The sequence below is a fragment of the Vipera ursinii genome, assembly GCF_947247035.1.
Source record: "Vipera ursinii genome assembly, chromosome: 3".
Taxonomy (NCBI): domain Eukaryota; kingdom Metazoa; phylum Chordata; class Lepidosauria; order Squamata; family Viperidae; genus Vipera; species Vipera ursinii.
Genome location: NC_139516.1, coordinates 72702944 through 72719571, shown reverse-complemented (window position 1 = coordinate 72719571; position 16628 = coordinate 72702944). Strand labels below are relative to the sequence as shown.

At 37.2% G+C, this 16628-nt stretch overlaps 1 protein-coding gene across 1 annotated transcript in view; it reads right to left on the bottom strand.

The window, feature by feature from the left end:
- Positions 1-16628, bottom strand: part of LOC310639069 (serine/threonine-protein kinase TNNI3K) — a gene marked incomplete at both ends in the record, with an annotated part of 213262 nt that overhangs the window by 185317 nt on the left and 11317 nt on the right. Inside the window, 3 exons of the mRNA XM_083360468.1 lie at positions 13910-14020; positions 14479-14576; positions 15435-15520. Of these exons, the coding sequence (XP_083216594.1) occupies positions 13910-14020; positions 14479-14576; positions 15435-15520 (295 nt within the window). The remainder of the gene's footprint in view (positions 1-13909; positions 14021-14478; positions 14577-15434; positions 15521-16628) is intronic.

Below are 16628 nucleotides of genomic sequence, written 5' to 3'. Positions count from 1 at the left end.
ATGGGCCACACCCACCCAGTGGGCTACACCCACTCAATGGGCCATACCCACCTGGCACCTGACGATACATAAGTGGGATTTTGGTTGCAGTTTGGGCACTCAGTCTCTAAAAGGTTCGCCATCACTGAGCTAGGACTTTACACATTTCAAGTTAACTATTTTGTTTGAGCACATATCAAGAAAACAGGGCAGAGTTCAGTTGGCATCACCCTAATTTTTAACTCATGATTTTAAACAGGTAGAGCCATAATATTCAACTTGGAGTCAAAATGTGTATACCATCCATGGTCATCATAATATGATTCTGCATAGATGGGAAACCTGGCTGTTGATTTACTGTATTTCTTCACCTCCTATCACTTGGGCTTTACATTCTTTTTATTAGTGGCCTGTAATAAATAAATTAGTGGCCTGCTTCCTTCTTCCTTCTAGAACCACAGAAAACTCATTCATCATTTCCCTCTCCTTACCCCCGTTTTTATTTGTCATCAAAATTTTACAGAATGCAATAAACCTAAAATATACATAAAAAATTAGCACACACCTATTTTTTTTAAATAAATTGAGTACTTAACCTGTGAGCAATACCAACATTTACTGATGTTTCCCCCCCTCCTTCCCCCCCCTAAAGCACTGTTTTACTGTACATTCCTTTAGTACAACTGTGGAGCCCTTTTCTCCAGCTTTTCAATTACTTTGTATGCAGCCAAAGCTTAAATTAGAAAGAGGGGAGAAAAATCACTTGGCTCAGTTAATTCTTATAACAGTCTGACAGATGTAGATTCTTTATATAAGGTTCATAATGCTTATTGTTCTTCTTGTAATTCCAGTTGGCAGCTCATTATTTACCACATGATGTTGCTGCTGAAAGAGTGCAGTTCACTCTGTTTTCAAAATTAAGCATAGGTGGTTAAGCATTTCTATAGGTAAAGGTAAAGGTTCCCCCGCATGTGCGTGCTAGTTGTTTCCGACTCTAGGGGCCGGTGCTCATCTCCGTTTCAAAGCCGAAGAGCCAGCGCTTGTCCGAGGACATCTCCGTGGTCATGTGGCCGGCATGACTGGACGCCAAAGGCGCACGGAATGCTGTTACCTTCCCACCGTAGTGGTCCCTATTTTTCTACTTGCATTTTTACGTGCTTTCGAACTGCTAGGTTGGCAGAAGCTGGGACGAGTAACAGGCGCTCACTCTGTTACGCGGCACTCGGGATTCGACCCGCCAAACTGCCGACCATCTGATCGACAAGCTCAGCGTCCTAACCCACTGAGCCACCGCGTCCCTATAAGTGTTAGGCAAAATCCAGTCTACATGAAGTGGCAATTGCTATGCTGGAATGTATCCTGAAGCACAACTAAATGCTTGGAGAAAATTAGAAAACAATTGCTGTACTTGCATAGAATGATTTCATAGTAGAATGGATATGAGCTTTCTTGAGTGGCAAGATACTCCTCCTCCTCCTCCTCCTCAAATGTCCTTTGAAACACAGATCATACTAATTTCATTTAAAATTGAAGCAGATCCTTGGAAGAAAGTTATACAAAGCTAAACTATTTTTTTTAAAAAATGTTAAAGTTCTAATTCTTTCTTGTTCGGGATTGAAGAAGAAATTCTTAACCCAAATAATGTGTCTCCATAGTAGTACGTTTACAGGAATAGGCTGTTTGGTGGCCAATTTTTCTGCATAAGAGCAGTTGGGTGCACTTGGAGCTGAAACAGATTATCCGGTTTTCCCACAATGTCCTCGAATCGAGCTATTTCAAGTGTACTTTGGGAAATTAAAGACAATGATGATGAACTGAATCTAGATCATCCACCTGACATCAGGATAGGATCGCCTGCATCAGAGCTTCTTAACAGCGCTTACACAGGTAGTGGTGGACTTATAGCCATTGATCTGGCAACTGTTCAAATTTACAACATTGCTGAAGAAGGTGACTTATGACATGTCCTTGCAATTACGAATATCATAGTATCCCCTTGGTCATATGGGCACTTGGCAACCAGGCAGGCATTTACAATGGCTGCAACCTCCCAAGGTCATGTCATCACCATGTACGACTTTCCCAGCCAGTTTCCACCAAGCAAAGTGAGTGGGGAGAAAGTCAGATTCAGTTAATGACCATGTGATTCACTCAACAACTGCAGTGATTATTAATATTTTAGCAACAGAAATTCTGGCCCAGTAGTGATCATACGTCAAGGACTACCTGTACTAAGGAATTATAGGACAAACTACATTATAGTATCTCTTATGGTTTAGACAAGCAACAAAGTTTATATTGTTCTGTTGAAATTTTACTTACATTTAATGATGCTGTCTGATTCCCTTGAATATAAGTTTTGCCTTTTTAAGTTGTATGCTGAGTTTTGTTTTACTTTATTGATACTTTTTTCCTGAATTTTATTTGTTTGTTTGTTTGTTTGTTTAATTAATTAAGTAAGTAATAGCAACAACGCTTTTATGTAATCGTCAATATTCATGTGAACAGATTTTGAACAGATAACTATGATGGTTGCCCATTAGGAAGAGGTTGTAGCACCATGAAAGTGACTGAAGAAAAGTTTAAAACCAGACATTATTCCAGGGAGGTCACTGTTAGGCATATGGTGTTAGCCTACAATGTTGGGTTGAAAATATATTAACCATAATGCTATGTCTTTAAGTTGTTAATTGGCCAATGGGTGTGTAAGTGTTCTCATGGCCATAAGAGGAAGCTAGGAACGTAGCTTCTCTCTCTCTCTGAATTCACTGATCTCTACTACTACTGTTTTTGCTCTGCTGTTGGTTTACTACTGTTGTAAACCTGAACTGTGTATTGACCTCTGGACCGGTAAGAAGACTTTGTGTTTGGATTACTCCTTGGACTGTTGCTATTGTTTATGACCTGGACTGTTTATTTTTGACTGTGCATTTTTGTTTTTAAACCACCTCAAAAGTAAAATACTTTTTGCTTTTACAACTTGTGTTTTACAACTTTTACAACTTTTACAACTTGTATTCTTGTGTGACTCTTGCTGCTCTCAGTACCCTTCCTTGTCTGTGCAACTCTTTGGTAGCACAAGGAGACCTCTGCACAACAAATTCCTTAACACTGGTTATGGGCCCAGGCCTGTACTGAGAGTTAGTACACACAGTATTCCTAGCTGAGTTTGTGTTAGCTATTTGGTGTAAAATGGCACAAGAACAGTTGACAGGCATCTCCTGGATAACCCAGTTGGATGGGACAAACTATGTTTCCTGGTCCACGAAATGCTGCTTGCTTTTGCGCAAGGAAGGACTATGGACTGTTGTAAATACCCCACCAGATACTACTGCTTGGGATCCAGATGACGAAGAGGATGCAAAGAAGATAGACAACTTTAAACGTAGCAATGAGAAAGCTCTTTGCATTATTGGACTAACACTGAATGACCAGCAGCTTGTCCATATTCGTGGTGAGGAGTCTGCTGCTAGGTGTTGGGGCATTTTGCGAAGGCTTTATGTTCGATACAGTGTGGGTGCACATATACACCTTACACGTAAGCTGTTTAGGGCTCGTTTGCAGAAGAATGGAGATATGCTGACCCATTTAAACTACATGAAGGCAACTTTTCAAGAGCTTCATTAAAAGGAGCTGATTTTTTCAGAGTTGCATCAGGTCTACATTATTCTGTCCTCTTTGGAGGAGAGTTATGATGGGTATGTTTCTTCTTTGGAAGTCCTGACCAGAGAGGAACTGACATTGACTAACATTACTGGGAGACTGCTGGAAGAGTCCAGGAGAAGGTGTGACAGAAACCAGTTGAGAGAGACACAGCTACAAGAGGAGCAGCCATTTACCACTGCTTACAATGTCAAGAAATGTTATTCTTGTGGGGCTAGAGGGCATATAGCCAAATTCTGTAGAAAGGGAAGAAAACAGAATGTGAATAGCAGTGGGAAGGCAAAAAAGAGCATTGGTTTGGCTGTTTCTGGTAAACCAACATCCAGAAATAATGAATTGTGGGTTGTTGATAGTGGGGCTTCACAATGCATTACTAAAGTGAAAAAGAGGTTTGTTAATATGAAAAACAGCAACCAATATGTTTCACTGGCAAACGGTTGGAGGATGAAGGCCTCTGGTGAAGGTAATTCCTATTGTCCATGCATTAATGAACAGTTACCAATGTTATATATACCTAAACTAAGATTCAACCTGTTATCTGTAAGGGAATTGGTTAAAGTTGGGTTTCTGGTAACATTCAGAGGGGAGCAATGCACTATTGAGAGGAATGGAACCTGTCTAACTGCTAATTTGAAAGATGGTTTATTCGTTCTCACAAGTAACCAGGTTAGTACAGTTAAAGCTAACTCAATATGTGAGAACAAGAAGCCACATGACGAGTGTATACATTTATTGCATAGGCGGTTAGGACATGTAAACTTTAACTCACTACGTAAAACAGTTGAGTTAGTAGAAGGAATTAAACTGAAACCATGTAGTAAATATTTGAATTGCAATGCCTGTAATCAGGAAAAGAGTAAGGCAACTCCTGCAAACAGGTTAAACAGCTTCAAAACAACTGTTCCTTTGGAAGTTGTGTTTGCTGATTTAATTGGACCCATGAAGCCAAGTTTAGGATGGTCATGTTATATTTTAAGTATATTGGACCACTACTCTCGTTATGGTTTTTGTTATCTGCTTAAGTCAAAGGCAGACACTTTCCAACAATTTGCAAACTGGCTGAAGTTTGTGGAGAGAAAAACAAAGAGAAAGGTTCAGTGCATAATTACTGATAATGGTACTGAATTTACAAACAAGCGCTTTGTTGATATGTTAGAATCTGCTGGCATTGAGCATAAACGTTCAGCCCCTTATAGGCCTCAACATAATTCATTTGTTGAGAGACGTGGGCAAACGTTACAAGCCATGATGAGAACCATGTTAAGAGATTCTGGCTTAACAGATAGATTGTGGGGGGAGGCAGCAAAATGTGCAAACCATGTTCTGAATATAGTTGTTAATACTTCTACTGGTAAAATACCATATACAATATGGCATGGTAGATGACCAAACCTTGATTACCTGCACACGTTTGGCACCCCAGCTTGGGTCCACATTCCTGCACAACTCAGGAGTAAAGGCCAACATAGGGCTAGGCAATTATACTTTGTAGGTTACGAAGCTAACCATAGATCCTATCGTTTCTGGGAACAAGGCACAACTAATGTATATAACAGTACAAGTGCAAAATTCCTTGAGCACGTTGGTTGGGATAGGTTAGAGCAAGGGACTGTTAATACTGATCCTCTAGTGTTTGAGGACTCCTCTGATAGCGTAACTAGTAATGATAATACATCTCCTGTAAATATAAAAGATGAAGAGGAGATAGGGGAGATAAAAGATGAATCAGAGTCAGAGGAAGGAAAGGAGTCAGAAATTCAAAGCCCTGTAATTCCTTGGCGTTCAACGCGCATCACACATCCACCTGATTGCTATGAAGCAAGTGTAATATGTCAAGTTAGTTCAGTACCTTCTAACTATGATGAGATCAGGATGTATCCTGAAAAGGAACAGGCATCATGGAAAGCTGCAATGAACAGGGAGTTGAAGTCTTTGCAGGATCTTAAGGTCTATGAGAAAGCAAAACTGCCACCTGGTGAGCAAGCTATAGGTTGTAAATGGATATATAAAATAAAGAAGGGTGTAGATGGGACCGTAACCCATAAGGCACGTTTGGTTGCACAAGGTTTTGCCCAAACTACTGAGGATTATGATGAAGTGTTTGCACCCAGTCTGAGGGCAACTACTTTAAGAGCAGCTTTAGTACGGGCGGCTAAAAACCAATATATAGTTAACCATGTAGATGTTGAAACTGCATATTTACATGCTCCATTGCAACATACTATTTATTTAAGAATACCACCAGGATTGACCAGTGATAGAGACCATGATTGTTGGGAGTTAAAGAAAAGCCTCTATGGATTGAAACAATCAGGCTATGAGTGGAACAAATGTATAGTTAAAGAGTTGATTGCAATAGGTTTTGTAGCCAGTAATGCTGATCCTTGTTTGTTTAGAAGAGAACACAATGTAGTGTTATGTTTTCTTTTATTATTCACAGATGATATTGCAATTATAACAAAAACTGAGTTAGAAGCACAAACTATCATTTCAAGATTGGAAAATAAATTCACGATTAGAAATCTTGGGGAAATAAGCCACTATTTGGGGTTAGATATTGTGAAAACAAATAGGGGTTTTAAGATTTCACAAGCCAGTAAAATATCTCAGTTATTAAAGAGATACAATATGGAAATGTGTAAACCAGCAAAAACTCCGATGGCTATGGATTTTAAGGACACTAATGTTGAGAGTCCTGTATTTGATAAGGCTATGTACCAATCTTTGATAGGAAGTCTTATGTATCTGAGTAATTGGACTAGACCTGATATTTCTTACTGTGTAAACCAATTAGCTAGGTACAACAATAATCCAACTGTTAGACACTGGCAATCAGCTAAACCGGTATTAAGGTATTTGAGGCAGACTATTCACTACTCGTTATATTTAGAGCCAAATCGTGAGTTAATCCTTACTGCATATGAAGATGCGAGTTTTGCCTCTGATACAAGCACTCGTAAATCTACCTCAGGGTTGGCTGTAATGTTGGGTGATTCTTTGATTGGATGGAAGTCCATTAGACAAAAACACATAAGCTTGTCTACAATGGAGGCTGAATTTTCATGTCTATCAGTGTTATGTACAGAACTGCTAGTGTACAAACAATTTTTGTTAGATATGGGTTTAAATGTAAATGATCCATTCATTGTATATGAGGACAATCAGGCTGCAATAAAGATGGCAAACAATGCTGCAGTAAGAACAAGATCTAAACATACTGATCTTCGTTATTTAAATGTCAGACAATGTATCAAAGATAAATTAATACAGCTAGAGTATTGTTCAACTGATGTAAATATTGCTGACCATTTTACGAAGGTACAAAGTGATGTGAAACACAATGCTAATTGTGAAAGAATGTGCATAAGATTGTAAGAGTTATATATTATTCTACCCAAAGGGGAGAATGTTAGGCATATGGTGTTAGCCTACAATGAAAATATATTAACCATAATGCTATGTCTTTAAGTTGTTAATTGGCCAATGGGTGTGTAAGTGTTCTCATGGCCATAAGAGGAAGCTAGGAACGTAGCTTCTCTCTCTCTGAATTCACTGATCTCTACTACTACTGTTTTTGCTCTGCTGTTGGTTTACTACTGTTGTAAACCTGAACTGTGTATTGACCTCTGGACCGGTAAGAAGACTTTGTGTTTGGATTACTCCTTGGACTGTTGCTATTGTTTATGACCTGGACTGTTTATTTTTGACTGTGCATTTTTGTTTTTAAACCACCTCAAAAGTAAAATACTTTTTGCTTTTACAACTCAGTGTATTCTTGTGTGACTCTTGCTGCTCTCAGTACCCTTCCTTGTCTGTGCAACTCTTTGGTAGCACAAGGAGACCTCTGCACAACAAATTCCTTAACAGTCACAATAATATTTGCACACTATACTGTTTATGCATTTGTATACATGTTGTGATATTCACTGTATTTTCTCTATATGCCTTTCCAGCAGTACTAATTTTAATGCTGTGAAAAGAACTGTATCATTACTGTATATTATGGTGTTTAGACTTATTCTTACAGATAACTCAAGGCTATGAACATTACCTATTAATCCTTCCTCCTCCTGTTTTTCCCACAGTTCTGAGAAGTGGGTTTGCTGAGAAAAAGTGACTGGCTTAAAGTCACCCAGCTGGCTTTCATGCCTAAGATAGGACTAGAACTCACAGTCTCCCATTTTCTAGCCTGGTACCTTAACTAGACCAAAGTGGCTTTTTGGTGCTTTTTTTTTTTAATCAGAAGACAGATAATTTTTCTCAAGATACTGACAGTGCCTCTGACTTCACCCAACTGCTCTTCCATATTGTCGGAGCCTTCATTTGATCACAGAGTATCAAATGTGCTATGTAGTTCTATACAAAATGCTGCTTGACAGTTGCAATCGAACTAAATTGAGTTGGAATCAAGGTGGCGGATGGCAATGTGATACAAATTTCAATTTCAGTTTGATTTTTTTAACAAAGCAGAAGAGGTTCATGTCCTAGGCCAGGGGTCAGCAACCTGAAACAGTGAAAGAGCCACTCGGAACCAGTTCCCTCACAAAAGGAAAAACTGGGAGCCGCAAAAAATGTGTGTGCATGCGTGTACATGTGCGCATGCGCAGAACAGGGTTTGACTGAAGAGTGGAGCCAAGGCGAGATATGCACCTACCCTGCATATTTGAATTGATTGGTTGAACATTTTTAGTCCCACTTTTTTTTTTGGACTGCACATGGCAGAGGACTAGGAGCTGCAGGAGCCGCGGGTTGCAGACCTGTGTCCTAGGCCAATAGACATCACATGGCTGAGAACTGTTTGCTCTCTGCAGCATCTGTAAGTAACCATGATAATATCAAAATGATGACATAGAAATGATATTGTAATCACACACATTCTGCAAATGGTGTGTGTATGTGTGTGTGTGTATAAAATGATTTTTGATGCAATTATACAAGTTGTAGCATTTGTGTGATGATGTCATCAGACTCATGTCATTAATTGCTTCCTTGCAAACCTCCTGTGACACTCCTATCTGCACATAATGTATATTCTGCTACACTATAATGTTGTATCCCTCTTTTCATCCTGAATCATCCCATTCTTTTAATATGGGTGTAAACTGTAGAAAACGCCCATATGCAATACCCCAGTATTTTAATGAACACATATAAACATATTTATCAGCATGCAGATTTGATTTCTCTTTCTAATAAGATGTGAATGTGGAAAGAATAATTAATTCTGGGTTAAATGTAGTTCCATTTGGTTGGGCTTGGTTTTTGTATAAAATACAAGCAGAAATACTAAGCATATTAATTATGCACTGGATGGATTTCATCTCATTATTTCATCCAAACCTGCCAACACGCCAGAGCTGCAGCTGTTACTAAATTTATGATAGCATAAGGTTCTTACACAGTGAATGATTTCATTCCCAGGTAGCACACAACTGACTACAAGAGATGAGGAAAATTAAATAATCCCAGAAATTAACTAGATTTTAATGAACATGCAGTAGTCCAGGATTTGAGATTAAGAGATAGTCACAATGAAACAAAAAGAATTTTAAATTAATGGAATGTTTCAGTAAAACTTCCCTGTTAATAATAAAAGTGCCACTGTGGCTTAGGAAGCACTTTATCTTAACTGTAAGAATATCATATATAAACAGAAATGTAAGTTATGCTGTGACATTACATCTTTGTTGATATATGAATACTAAATATGAATGATATCCTCCTAGTCAACCTTGGCTCTAGCTAGCAACTGAATAAATTGCTTCTTGCATTTCTTAATTCAGAAAGAACACATGCCAAATTTTATGTGTGTGCAGCTTTCATACTTGATATAACAAACATGAATATATTATGCTTAGATATTGTATGTGCCTTCTGTCTATATATTACTATAAAGATAGAAAAAAGAGCCATCTTTTGCTAAGAAAGACTACTAAATCTGTAGTCCTAAACTCATTTATCTGGATCTAAGTTCCGTTAAACTTAGTGAGGCTGCGTTCTGAGTAAATATGCATAGGATTGTCCTCTGAATGTCAAGCTGACATTCAGATGAAGAAAGGATATATTTCTCAGACAAAAAAAAAGATTATTTCAGATACTTGAGGGACAGCACACACTGACCTCATACGTTTTCAGTGCTGACCTGAATTTGTTTTTTCCTTACTATATAACTAAATCTTGAGAATAAGAAATAATATGCAATATATGTTATAATCTATGAACAAAAATATAACATATGGACATCTTAATATAGAACCAAGAGTTTTAATATAAGTGATTCAAACTAATCTTAAAGTTGGATAATTTGATTAGTTAATCTACATATAACAACCTAAAGGTGGAGAAGAAAGTAAAACTACCTTTTTCCAGTTCTTAGATGCATTTCTAATCATTATCAAGTGGTAGAACAGTTTATCACACTGACATCATTTTTGATCCTGATCTATCCAATTCCACCTAGGTATGAAATAGGGAACATGGCACATCAATAACAATAATTTACAACAGTCTATAAAGTCTATAAAGTCACATTTACTGTCAATAAGAAAACAGCATTTATATATATAGTATATAGGTAAATATACTGTATATATAGAGGTATGTAGGTCTTGGCGTATTTGGGTCTTTTCCCATGTAAGATTGAGAGTGTCTTGGCAACGTTTCGACAAGGTCCCACTCGTCATCTTCAGGCTGGTGTCTTCGGCTTCTCAATCTTACACGGGAAAAGACCCGAATACGCCAAGACCTACAGATAGATAGATAGATAGATAGATAGATAGATAGATAGATAGATAGATAGATAGATAGATACACACACACACATGTATATGTAAATATACACATAAGCTTAAAAGATAGCGACAAGGTGCTCGCTTTTGTGAGAGTGACAAGGAGAGCTCTTTAGATAAACATTTTTTTCCTCTCTTCCTTTCAAAAGGGAACGACAATTAGATTGTGTTTAAAACACATCCTTCTCATTGCCTAGAAACGAAGGAAGGTATAATATGTGAAAATACATTTTCATATATTTCAAAGCAAAACTAGAATGTTCCACTGAAGACATTATTGATTAATGTAAGTTTGCAAATAATGTTAGCAGAACATTTGGCTGATTTGCTGTTATTAAATATTTCCACCAGGAATTTTATAATAGGGATTGTTTTGTGTGATCCCTGTTTTGGGAAGACTTGGACAAATGGATCACGGTAGGTATATTTATAAACATTTTCCTGTTGTAATGGTTTTTAATTTTTCTATATCAGGAACCACCTTTTGCAATGGAGAGAGATTTCTCCCCTGCCCCTCCTTGTGAGTGACACAAGGTTTCATTCCCTCCTTTTCAACATCTATATGAAACTACTGGCAGAGGTCATCTACTGGTCTAGAATATATATCTTTTGATTTTGAACCATTCTATCTGCTGAAGAGTTCTAGGAAAATGAAATACTTTCTATTATCTCTCTATGGAGATTCTCAGTCAACCAGGTCATAGTTATCCCAAAGGTGCTTTTTAACAAGGGAACTGGACTTTCTTATTTTTGACTAAAGACATTGCACTTCTCATCCAAGAAGCTTCTTCAGCTCAGAGCTGAAGAAGCTTTTTAGATGAGAGGTGAAACATCTTGAAAGAAAAACAGGAAAGTCAGTTATCATACAACTCCAGATGGCTTAAGAAAAGTACTGCTTTTGGACTTTTATTATTATGTGTGCCATCTTAGTGATACATTATTTCTTCTTTTTATCAAGCAATATCGAAGGAGATATGTGTCTGTGTGTACAAAATGTCAAGATGGAAATGGTAACAACACAATCAAAACCTAACCTTGATCTTAACCCTTTTGTGAGTGTGACATTGTCGCATACTAAAGGGTGAGACTTCAGTCACACTGCTTCAGTCACCTTCTTGACATTTTTAGGCTTCCTGTGGACACCACTGTTTTTACAAATGAAATTTCATTTGCGTATGCCCTTAAGTTTTTATTCTTCCTTCTGATTTCATGAAAAGATTTCCATGAGTACAGTTTGAGGTATATATGTTAACTTTTTACTAAAAAAATATTTTGTTTATGACAGTTCAGAAGTACAGGTAGTCCTCAACCTGAGACCACAATTGAGCCCAAAATTTATGATTCTAAGTGAGAAATTTGTTAAGTGACTTTCCCGTTTTACGACTTTTCTTCCTACATTTGTTAAGTGAATCTGTGCAGTTGTTCAGTTAGTCACATGGTTTTTAAGTGAATCAGGCTTCCCTATTGACTTTGCTTGTCAGAAGGTCACAGAAGGGGATCACATGACTCTGGGACACTGCAACTCTCATAAATGTGAGTCAGTTGTCAAGCATATGAATCACCTGACTATGGGGATGGTGCAACGGTCATAAGTGTGGAAAATGGTCATAAGCCACTTTTTCCAATGCCATCGTAACATTGAACAGTCACTAAATGAACTGTTGTAAGTTGAGTACTATCTGTACTAAAAAAGAATATATTGGAACATTTACAAGGCAACGATTAAAAAGATACACAGTAAATAATATGTGTGGCACTATAAAGTTTGTATTGCTATAAGATTTTGGATTGGTTCACTGAAAAAAAAAATATTAGGAGGGTCACAAGAGTCCTCCAAGAGAACATAGGTCCAAACTCCATCTGGATTACTCCAGGAAGGAATTCAGGAGAGTTCAGAATTAGCTGTAAAATACATTTTCAAACGATAACAACTTTCTAGTTACTACAGCAGCCTTTGATTTACCCTCAGAGGTTATAACTCAGTATGTAATCATAAGAGAAAGACTACAGTACTTTCACAACACCACTTGTTTACAGCTGTAAACAAAAATACAATATGTGAAGCTGAGCAATAGATTGTTTTGGCAGAAATGTTTATCTTTTCTGACTGATCAGGCTTTAGATCAAGCTGAGACTGAAGAAAGAGTGTTACAAATCCATTTATATATTACCATCTGTGCTACAAACTGAACTTGTGGAAACATTTTGCTTATGATTTTAGAGGCCTGCAGCAAGTTCTCATCTATCATCTGTCTGTTATCTGTTTCACCTGCACTGTACTTGGATCACAGATAAATTAACAATTTCCACAGTATATTTTCTAACTGAAAACTGAAGTTCTACTGATAAATGTAACAGAGTAATAGGATAACTGTGTTGGGAATATATGCTCACCATAGTTTATAGATTGTTGTGAAGACAAGTAGTTGTATGAGCTGGCATCTTCCTGCAGCCAGGCAGAGCTTCCCAATGGCCATTGCTGGCTGGTTTTAGATTTGTTTTGTGGTTGTGATGTTATCTGCTTGTAACTTCTACCCTCTGTTAGAGACCTTCTAGTTAGATTAGAGATTTTGGCAGATGAGACAAAAATCCAAAAATGGTAGTTGGCAAGCTGTGCAGGCCTGACAAAGCCAGAGAAAGGAGCTACATGTGCAGTCAACTGTATCCATGATAGGCCCATAAACCATAGTGAGCATATCATCTGAATCAGTCCAATGTGTAGTTAATGGCCCATCCACACTGTTGTTTCCACTCCCTGCTTGAAGTTGATGCACAGCTTGGCATTCTGAGAATATAACAGACTGTTCTCTCTAACAGGCCAATCAGAGTGTGCTAAAAGGGGCATTCAGTCAGTGATTCATATACTTCAGATATGCCCTGATCTGGTTGGCTGAAACACTCTTGGCCACTTGATCATGGTAAGACTGAGTCAGAGACAGCTTTTTCTCATCCAAGACTATATACAGTCTCCAGGCACTCATAGATATTTTAGGTCATATGTATCTTAATTTTGCAGCAGAAAATTATATAAAAACATTTATGCATCAGACATTTGCAGATGGCATTTCTGTTTAGAAAACAGCAATTATTTTTAAGGTGATTTAGACCTTTATGTTTCTAAAATTCTGTTTTAGAAATTTAAAAACATTTCTAAATTCTTTTCTTGAAACATACTCTCAGTAATGTTTAGCAGCACAGAACCATCCCTAAATGAAAGGTAAGTCTACTTAATCAATAGGAAGTCTGCTCAAATGCATGGAGCACTTTTAGATCACCATCAAAATGGCAGATACCATTGGATAATTGAAGCCCCACTCCTTTTAATGTGTGATACCTGTTCAAAAGGGTTGGGCTTCCAGCACTTAGTCACAGATATCATTTTGATGTGGTTGACCATCACTGTGCCCAATTCATTGTATATCTATCTTGTTTTTAATCCTAATTATTATTACAAAACATATACATGTAAAGAAGCGTACCTCGTGGTGACCAGCTATTGTAGCAATATGAAGAGCAGTAAGCGCTCCATAACCAACTTGTTGGACATCAGCTCCACTGTGCAGTAAAGCTGTCAAAAGTTCTACATTGTCCTGAAATTTGGAAAAGTACATAATTATTTAGAAAAATCTTATGGGAAGTTTAATGGTAGAGCACATGTTTTGTTTGCAGAAGGTTCCAAGCATCTCCAGTAGGTCTGATAAAGGGACTCCTAAGACAACCTGGAAAACTACAGCTATTGAATAGATATTGCTGTTTTCCAAACAAGTATATTGATAGTAGAATTTTCTACACTAGCTGACAATCATGAGAGCTGAAGTCACAAACATCCAGAGAACAGATTGGCAAAGGCTAGTAAAGATCATGCTGAGCTAGATGGATCAATAATGTGATATTGTCTTAGGTGCCATATTTTTGTTATCACACTAATGGAAATTGCCCTTGATTAAAGTTTATCATGGAATGATAACTGAGAAAAATATCCTCCAGGAAACATGAGAATCAAGCTCATTTGAAATCAGATACAGTTAATTAATGTAATCCTGTTTACCTTGTAAGCTGCTAAATGCAGAGCTGTAAATCCATTTCTTGTCAGCCTAGAGGGACGCAGCCCTTTTAGCATAAGGGTCCGAATATGTGTTTTATGTCCTGTGAAATAAATATTGGCCACAGAAGTAACTTAAATATATCAGATACAAGCAGATAAAAGTGCCTATCCTTCAGATTAGTACCGATAATACATTTAAATTTAGAAGTCTAATGAAATTACTTGGATACTTCCCTTAAATGCTACATTGGAAAATAAGCTATATCAATTAAACAATACTTGGAATGAAGTTCATTGTGCCTTTTGACTAATAAAATGATATATTCCCATGCAATAGATTGTCTATACCCCTTGTAGCTCTTCTGATATGCTCTGGAGGATTAAGTGATTCAGAATAGATTCTGCATGTACATATACAACACTCTTGTGTGGAAGACCAAAGATGATGAAAAAGATCATAACATTTATAAGACATTCTGTCATACATCATTGGATCAGTTCTTCACTACTGATATTATAAAATCTGTAACCTATTATTTCTTTATTAAAATTAATACAGTATCAACCCATTTTTATATTAGTAGAAAACTAATATAATGGTTGCTTCTTCTCTATGGTTCTGTTAATTTTGTCCCTGTCCCTGTTCTAATTTGTAACTGAGTTTAATGCATCGGGCCCCAAAAATGGCTCTTCTAGATATCATCATCATCATCATCATCATCATTATCATCATCATCATCATCATCATCATCATCATCATCATCATCATCATCATTATCATCATCTACCACCAGTAATACTCTCTATTTTGATATTGTCACCTGATCGCTGTGCACAATTAGGTCACTTTAGTGCTGAAAATTAACAAATAGTAAATAGTTTTGCTGTGATTTGTTAAGAACAAGTAAAATATTTAAGCATGGCAACAAGGATGATACTGGCTGAAATACTGTACTTACCATTGCAAATACAACACAGATGCAAAAGAGATAGCCCATTTTCTGTGCGGTAATTTAAATTCACTTTGCTGAAAGCTTCATCAGAACTGCAAGTAAAAAAAAGATTTCATAGATAACTCTAGTTATCATGTTTTCATTTATTGGGAAATTTCTAAAAGAGGAGAAAATATGTCATAATTTCTTAAGATATGGGAAACAACATTTTGATTATTTATGATTTTTGCACCCTAGTTTAGTGTACCCTAGCTTAGTGCATAGCTTTAGGATTTTGGGATAGTTTCCTATTTAAGTACTAAATGGGTTCAATCCTAGGTAGTCTTTTCAAGATCAAACAAGCTTAGGCTGCCACTATGACACTGTCAAAGTAGCGTGTGCTAAATTCAGTTTCCTCACTTCTGCTGGCTATTACACATACCTCATTCTGAAAATTCTAGAAATCCATCACATTCCATTTCCCCCAACTTTCTGTTCAAACCTTTCAAGCAATAGAATAAAAGACTGATAAATTCTGAGAATTGTTTGTATATCCTGTCACTCTCTTCTTGTCAGAAAAAGACTGCTTTTTTACAGGAAAACAAAATCTTTCTGTAGAAAGCTGGTATGGTAAGGAGGAAACGTTGGCCTAATGCCAACCCTCCTGAATCTGGGGAAGCATCAAGAAAGACCATGGTTCAGTTTACACATGTTGTAAGACGGATTTCCATGCAGATCCATCCAGATGGGCAATAGTAATGAAATACTAGGTGTAAAATCAACATTTGAAGGGGCACAGATTGTTTTCCCCTAGATTATTTTTTGTATATAATTTTGATCTACCAAAAATTCCAAATTTTGGTATATAATTTTTTTTAAATTCTATTTATATCCTGCCCTTCTCCGAAGACTCAGGGCGGCTTACAAGCTTAGCAGTAGCCTTCATTCTATGTATATGCCTGCTTATTAGGGCTTTCACACACACCCCCAAGCGGCATTATTACAAAGTCAGCTTATTGCCCCCAACAATCTGGGTCCTCATTTTACCTACCTCGGAAGGATGGAAGGCTGAGTCAACCTTGAGCCTGGTGGGATGCGAACCTGCACTAATTGCAGGCTTAAGGAGGCATTAGCCCACTGCTCCACCAAGGCTCTTTTTAAAATAATGTTTATTATTTTTTTTAAAAGATAAAAATGAAAAATCTAATATATACAGGGAGT